An 8,285-nucleotide genomic window follows, 5' to 3' on the forward strand; every position below is an offset into this window, starting at 1 on the left:
GTCTTTCATCTGTTCTCCATGACTCAAGTTTTCAAGTTTATTCTTGAATATGATGCATATAATATTACGATAGTTTTCTTGTTGTTAAGACAGCACAACAGTTGAAGATTATGTATAATAACATTTAGACCTTGAATGAGGTGTGTGAGACGGACAAAGTACATTTCTCTGTTTTTAAACTATATTTTTTTGAGTAAGTTCAACAGGATCCAGATGGTCTACGAGCCGGGTCTCGAACTCGAGTCAGGTTTTTTAAGACTAACGTGAAACTACACATATTTTTCATTTAAATTTGACACCTGTTGCAATTTTCCAGTAGTAAATGTTCGAGAGTCGTCTTTCTGATGTTTCAAACACTTTGAAAACATTTCCAAAGACGTGAAATATCTTCATTGGTGGATGGACAGACAAGCATACACCCAATCAGTGAACACTTTCTTTGAGTTTCGGAGTCCCACCAAACATCAGCGTTGGGCTTGTTCATTGAGGCGTATTGTTAGTCAAGTGGGAGTGGTAAGAATTTGATTACAGTGCTTGGTACATGTTTGCTGTGTAAGCTAAACTATGCTGAAATATTAATGTACAAACGTGAGTTTAGCCACATCTCACTCATTCATTGGGCGGTTCAGTCTCATACTCAAAAGGGAAACGTGTGATTTCTGTGCTTCTAGTGACACTAAAAAGAATAGCAACAATAGTTATTATACTTAGTATTTTAACATCCCCAAATACTTCATGCTTTGCCTAAAATAATAGCCTAATAATTATAATATCTATAGCCTACTACTAATCTAAAATAAAAATAGGCCTATATATATTTTAAGGTTGACATTGTGCATATCTGCAGTTTGAGTATCCTAATCTAACAATAATTTTTATTTTAATATATATTATATAATAAAACAAATAGTAGCTTATAGTATAATAAATATAATAAACAAAAACTAATAACAAATATAAACTAAAATAAAATAATAATTAGCTTGAGAAAATAAGTATGGTGGTACATTGTGAATATGTTTGCATATGAATATTCTGCCCTATAACTTCTGCTCTGTATTGTCTAACCACCAGGTGGCATACATGGCAAAGAAACCACTCTCAAAGAACAGAAACGTTTTATTTGGTCTTACACTTTGCAAATAACCATCAAGGGTGTGCCCGTATCAGTTTTGTGAAAGTAAAGCACTGGAATGTGGAAACTGCAGATAGGAAAACTTGTGTATTGAGAAAAGAAACAAAAGATTCATTGTAAAAGGCTGTATAAATGAATGCTTACAAAAACGATTATATACATTTTGAAGCTTGTCACATAAGTTGTGCTGAACATCATTTGTAATGAAATTTGTTGCATAAAATGAGAAAAATTACGCTTTTGATTAGTGGTCTCAAGCTTTTATATTCCTCGTAAATATGTATAGAGTTGAATTAGACAAATTATAATATGCATTACAGTATAATGTGAAAACAGCAATTCGCTAGAGAATAACTGAAGAGATTTTTAAGCTTTCTCTAGTCTTTGACTTTGAAGCTTCGCATTCTTCTAGCCATTATTCTCTGATTTTCTCCCATAGTGACTTTTCCTAAAACCAAAATCACCTTATGAAGCCGATACAAAGCAAACAAGCTGGCCACAATCAGGACTACACCAGTGACCAAGAGAACAATGTACAAAGCAATCATGAGTCCACTGTAGGGACCCGTTGACGGGACAGTCCACAGGTACACCCAGCCATTGTAATGATTGTTGTGCACAATTTCCGGTCCATTATCCAGCACAATTGTATCATAGAACGCCTGATGATTGTTGTTACCAATTCCTTGTTTCACATAAATATGATCAGTTGTAGGAGAAAGTAGAAAGGCGGTTGTTGGAGAATTACTTGTAGTTGCAGGTGAAGTTGCAATCGCAGTATTTTTTGCTGTTGTGCTTGTAGCTGTTTGCAGGGTTGGTGTCGCTGGAGCCTCAGTGGTAATGAAGCTTGAAGCCATAAATGTGGTCTGGAAAACATCACAATGGAGTTTCTCATAAGTCAGCGTTTGCAACGGATGGTTTTCTAAACGGTACGGTTCATAGCATGTTACTCCTTTGTCCAAGTCACTGATTAGTTTTGGGTTTTGAAAAATCCATTCTGCAATACCCATAATGCTACAATCGCAATTCCATTTGTTGCCACTAAGAGAGAGATCTTTTAGCGCCATTGCATGTACAAAAACATCTCCGGGGAGATACCTCAGATGATTGTGGCTCAGGTCTAGTATTTCTAGTCTTGAGGTGTTGCGGAAGATTGCAGATGGGAGAGACTCAAGCTTGTTCTCATTAAGCATCAGAATTTGAAGGCTGATCAAGTTTGAGAAGAGCTCCGGGTCTAGTTCTTGAAGGTTGTTGTTCTTCACGGACAGTTTCTTCAGGTTGGGCAGACAACAGAAGAGGTTCTTTGGGAGGGAGGTCAACTTTTTGTTGAAGTGTAAATTGAGAGTCCGTAGGTTGGTCATGTTTGCAAAAAGGTTCCATGGGACAGTGGATAGATTGGTTTCGTAAAGATACAGCTCTTGGAGTCTCGGCATGTGTCCCATCAGCTGGGAAGGAAGGGATATCAAGGGGTTCTTGTAGAGGGTGAGCTTGGTCAGGTTGGGCAAGTAGTAGAAGGTCTCGGCTGGAATATACCGGAGTTGGTTGGCAGACATTGAGAGGGTGAGCAGGGATGGCAAGGGCCAGAAAAGACGTGAAGGAATCTGTCGGATCTGGTTCTTCTGTAGCATTAGCACCAACAGGTTGCTTAAATGCTCAAAGGAACCACTTTCAAGAGTCTCCAACTGGTTGGATGAGAGCACCAAAGATTTGAGTTGCCAAAGGTTGTGGAAGAGGGTCTTCGGAAGGTTCCTCAGTTGGTTATCAGCTAAGTTTAAATAATTCAGCTTGGTCAAACCCTGGAAGACGTCAGCGTCCAGCTGGGAGATGCGGTTCTTGCTCAGATTTAGTTCAGTTAGGTTGACCATTGCCTCAAAGAGTTCTGAACTAACGGAAGCTATTTGGTTTCCATCTAGCTGCAGTTGCTCCAAGTTGCTCTGCTCACTAAACACCTTGGGTGGGAAGACAGAGAGTGCGTTTGATGAGAGTTTGATGGACCGAAGCTGTGGAGCATCAAAGAAGGCTTCTGGTTGGATGGTGTCAAGAGTGCTGTGCGTGATCATTAGTCGTAGCAGAAGAGAGAACGGCTGGAAACTTCGGTCTTTGAGGATCTTTATGTTTGTGTCATTTAATAAGATTAAGAAAGTTGTTGTTGGGTCGAGAGGAGGAATGTTGGTGATGTCCCCAGTGCATTTTGCAGAACCCCTAATGTCACAAATGCACCGATTGGGACAACGAGCACTGAGGGCGAATTGAGGCAGAAGTTGAAGTAGAACAAATGTGAACCACATATTCTCAAACTGGGGAACAAATATAGGCATACATCATTAAAAGAGTCTTCTTCATTATATAATTGATCATTTTTATTTTTATTTTAGGAAAATAAATTGCACCATGTACAATAAAAAAAGATATGATTTTTTTTTTTTAAACAAATGAGTGTTTTAAAGGGATGGTTTGCCCAAAAATGGTTACTCCCTCTCATGTTTTTCCAAACTTGTATGACCTTCTTCCTTTTTTGTTTTTTTGCCCATTCAGTCCAAAAACAACATTGGACTCAGTGGACCAAATTATGTCCATTTTTGTCCACTGGCTCCAAAACAACACTGGACCCAATAGACTTTAATTATATGGACACAGTTTCCAAAATATATTATTTTATGTTCCACAGAAGAGAGAATGTCATGGAGGTTTGGATTGACATAAGAGTCAGTACATTTCTGGGAACTTCAGAATTTAGACAGAGTTTTCATTTCTGGGTAAACTATTCCTTTAAGTAACTAAAACAAATAAATGAAGTAGCAATGTTAAACTTACCTCTCACAGATACTGAAGTGTGTCTGGCTAAAATGGATGCATTCTGCTTTTAATAACCACACTTTGGAAATAGCTCTTCCCTTTAAACTTATCATACTCTGCAGTGAAGCCCACATGGAAGCCTGCATCCGTTGTGATGTTTTTTTTTTTTTTTTTGTGGTTTTTATTGTGTGTACTTGTAGAAGTCTTTGTCTTCCAACTTGCAATGTCTCTCTTTAAATAATAATAATAATAATAATAATAAACCTCTGTTTACTGAATGTTCAGTAATGCAGAGTGGGACATTTCCTAATTACTTATTAATTGATTGATTGAAAAAAGCAGTATTAAAATAAAATAACAATACTTGTTCCTTATTTTTGAAGGACAATGTGCAATTTCATTCACTAAAAATTACCTAAATTGTGTCTCTAATTCTTTCTCTTTTTTTTTGCATTATTTTGTGTCCATAATCCTCTGCCTTCATATGCTCATATGTGTCCTTAAAGGGACAGTTCACCCAAAAATGAAAAAAATGTCATCGATTTTGTTCCTCAAGTTGTTCCAAACCTATATGTGTTTCTTTCTTCTGTTAAACATAGAAGAATTTTGGTAACTAATCAGTCGAGAAGTCAATGGCTACCTCAGGTCTTTGGTTAATATAACTTTTTTTGGTGTGCGTGACATTTATAATGTTGAACAAAGTCTTAACACCAGAGGGAGACACGAGCTCTTGAAAAGACAATCTTTGTCATTCAAGGCAGATAAAACATATGTTTTAGCCTATATAAAATTATTTTTGAATTATTATAGTAAAATTATGCATTCATGTTTTATTATTAACTCAAGATCCTTAAAAAAATTGGGAATATTTTGCACAATGAGACAGAGTAAAATCAAATTTCACTTGATGTTTTATTGATATGATATTTACATGAAATACATTTTTGTTATAAGAGTAAAGTCATGAGTACATTATAACTATCATGATACAATATGAATACATATAATTCCATATCTGAAAAAGTTCTGCTTGCTTGACACATCTTAAGGCATTAGATGATTTTGCAGATTTCCTTGCTCCTGGTTCTTCATTTTAAGATCCTCAAACACAGTATTTCCAGAAACAGGCTAAAAAGAAAATGGAAAAAATGGACATCTGCATTAATCCAATTGACAAACATCTGTTCATAAAAAAGTAACACTCACCATCATCTCTTTTGCTGATCATCGATCTGTCTTTTTCTAATTTTCTTTCTACATTTAGCTCCTCTTGAAGGGCCGCAAGCTGAAAATTAGCTTTCATAATAATAGTTGGTTTATTTTTATTAATATATTTGTATGTGTATATATACACATATATATATATATTTTTTTTTTTTATTATTAAATATGTAATTGTATTTAATGACAATAAACTTTTTTCCATTAAATGCTCATGACGAAAATTAAACATACCTCCTGCAGCTCTGCGATTTTTCTGGCCAGCTCGAGTCCTGCGATTCAGGAAGAACATGTAACTAAGTGCAGGTTTGTGGATGATAAGGTACTTTATTCATTATACATTTTCTAGGAGGAAGACAATCTAGGAAGACAATCTGTGCAACACATACATAAAATGCATTTATTTACCTATTACATCCTTTTCTTGCACAGGCATGATGTTTTTCCGTAGCAGAAATGCCAAAATCTGGTTCTGCACATCTGAATCATCCTTTGAATGGAAAACCTGGTTGACTGTAAAAATGGAAATAAACAATTCAGCACACAATTAAGATACAATGAGACTGATTTAAATGAAATCTATGATCAAAAACCAGTCATTTAGCTCAAAGTAGCAGCTTGTACTCGCCTGGACTTGCAAGGCTTCTTGTATGAACGTTGAGAGCACCAATCAGAAGTAAATAAGCAAGTCGTAGAAGAAGACTTTCTGAGGATAGTCTGTCCATGGCACTGAGGGAATGATCCTGGTGCGTGTTTGCTCCTGCCTGACCAAAGGCGCTTCTGCTGGAGGCTCATCAGATGGGATACTTTTAATCAGGTGTGAAGACTCGAGGATGTGTCAGCGCTGTAAATCAAAAGTGTGTCGGGGTACGTTCTGTATCTAAAAGAGGGTCCGTGACAGCTGGGACTGATGTTCTGACGTGGTCTCAGGGCCAGCGACAGGCAATCAATCAGCGGTGGTGTATGTTAGGACTAGAGTAAATCATTGGCAGTACTGGGTATCATTCATCTGGGGATGGTATTTTGTTCCTGACATTCTTCTTTTAATTGAACTAAAAGTATATGTGAGTCAGTGCCTAGAATAACAAGAAACAGTATGATGATGGATGTCATTTGTACGATATAAAGTCATTCTGGTGGCTTTTACAGCTTATAGAAACGCTAGTTGGATAAAGGCTTAAAAATGTTGGGAACCATATCTATAATTAACAAACATGTTTTGTTTGAATAATATTTTTTTTGTGTGCGAGTTTTTTTTATATATTGAAATTTAATATATAAAATCCATATTAATATTTTAAATAATGCTAAATCATATTTCATATTATTAACTTAGTATAGGCCTACTGAGTTACTCTACTAATACAGTGGGGGAAAAAATAGTTTGATCCCCTGCTGATTTTGTACGTTTGCCCACAGACAAAGAAATTATCAGTCTATAATTTTAATGGAAGGTTTATTTGAACTGTGAGAGACCGAATAACAAAAAATACAGAAAAACGCATTTAAGTTATAAAATTGATTTGCATTTTAAGAAGTGAAATAAGTATTTGATCCCCTATCGATCAGCAAGATTTCTGGCTTCCAGGTGTCTTTTAAACAGGTAAGGAGCTGATATTAGGAGCACTCTCTTAAAGGGAGTCTCAGTTTGTTACCTGTATAAAAGACAACCTGTCCACAGAAGCAATCAATCAATCAGATTCCAAACTCTCCACCATGGCCAAGACCAAAGAGCTGTCCAAGGATGTCAGGGACAAGATTGTAGACCTCCACAAGGCTGGAATGGGCTACAAAACCATTGGCAAGCAGCTTGGTGTGAAGGTGACAACAGTTAGTGCGATTATTCGCAAATGGAAGAAACACAAAATAAATGTCAATCTCCCTCGGTCTGGGGCTCCATGCAAGATCTCACCTCGTGGAGTTTCAATGATCATGAGAACGGTGAGGAATCAGCCCAGAACTACACGGGAGGATCTTGTCAATGATCTCAAGGCAGCTGGGACCATAGTCACCAAGAAAACAGTTGGTAACACACTACGCCGTGAAGGACTGAAATCCTGCAGCGCCCGCAAGGTCCCCCTGCCGAAGAAAGCACATGTACAGGCCCATCTGAAGTTTGCCAATGATTCAGAGGAGAACTGGGTGAAAGTGTTGTGATCAGATGAGACCAAAATCCAGCTCTTTGGCCAGGGCATTGAAAATGGGTCGTGGATGGGTATTCCAGCATGACAATGACCCAAAATACACGGCAAAAGCAACATAGGAGTGGCTCAAGAAGAAGCACATTAAGTTCCTGGAGTGGCCTAGCCAGTCTCCAGACCTTAATCCCATAGAAACTCTGTGGAGGGAGCTGAAGGTTCGAGTTGCCAAACATCAGCCTCAGAACCTTAATGACTTGGAGAGGATCTGCAAAGAGGAGTGGGACAAAATCCCTCCTGAGATGTATTCAAACCTTGTGACCAACTACAACAAATGTCTGACCTCTGTGATTGCCAACAAGGGTTTTGCCACCAAGTACTAAGTCATGTTTTGCGAAGGGATCCAATACTTATTTCACTCATTAAAATTCAAATCAATTTATAACTTTTTTGAAATGTGTTTTTTTCTGGATTTTTTTATTTATTTATTTATTTTGCTATTCTGTCTCTCACTGTTCAAATAAACATTAAAATTATAGACTGATAATTTCTTTGTCAGTGGACAAACGTACAAAATCAGCAGGGGATCAAATAATTTTTCCCCACTGTATATATATATATTTTCCAATACCCTGATTGGAATTTACAAAAATACACCCAGATAACTATGAACCTCAATCCCTTCAATCCTCAATCTGAGGGAAACCAAGCACAAAAAGATGTCGGTGCTTGCTTTTTAATACATTTGCAAAGTTGTGATAAATCTGGGTTTTGCTTTGTCATTATGGTGAGTGGGGTGTAGATTTATGTGGATAAAAGTAATTTAAAGCAGTTTAACATAACGCAACAAAAAAATGTGAAAAAAATTAAGGGGTCTGAAGACTTTCTATAGGCACTGTATGTATATATATATATATATATATGTGTGTGTGTGTGTGTGTGTGTGTGTGTGTGTGTGTATATGATTTTCTTTTATCATTTAAACTTTGAAAGTA

At 36.9% G+C, this 8,285-nt stretch overlaps 1 protein-coding gene across 1 annotated transcript; it reads right to left on the minus strand.

Annotated features, from left to right (window-relative positions):
* Positions 1-1,108: 1,108 nt before the first annotated feature.
* Positions 1,109-4,037, minus strand: LOC306867467 (uncharacterized protein). The gene is made up of 2 exons (XM_079413129.1): positions 3,950-4,037; positions 1,109-3,432 (listed from the first exon to the last, which is right to left on the minus strand). The coding sequence occupies exon 2, from the start codon at positions 3,421-3,423 to the stop codon at positions 1,513-1,515; it is 1,911 nt and encodes a 636-aa protein (XP_079269255.1). The 5' UTR covers positions 3,424-3,432; positions 3,950-4,037; the 3' UTR covers positions 1,109-1,512.
* Between the last annotated feature and the right edge of the window lie 4,248 nt (positions 4,038-8,285).

Source organism: Barbus barbus (genome assembly GCF_936440315.1).
Source record: "Barbus barbus genome assembly, chromosome: 49".
Lineage (NCBI taxonomy): Eukaryota > Metazoa > Chordata > Actinopteri > Cypriniformes > Cyprinidae > Barbus > Barbus barbus.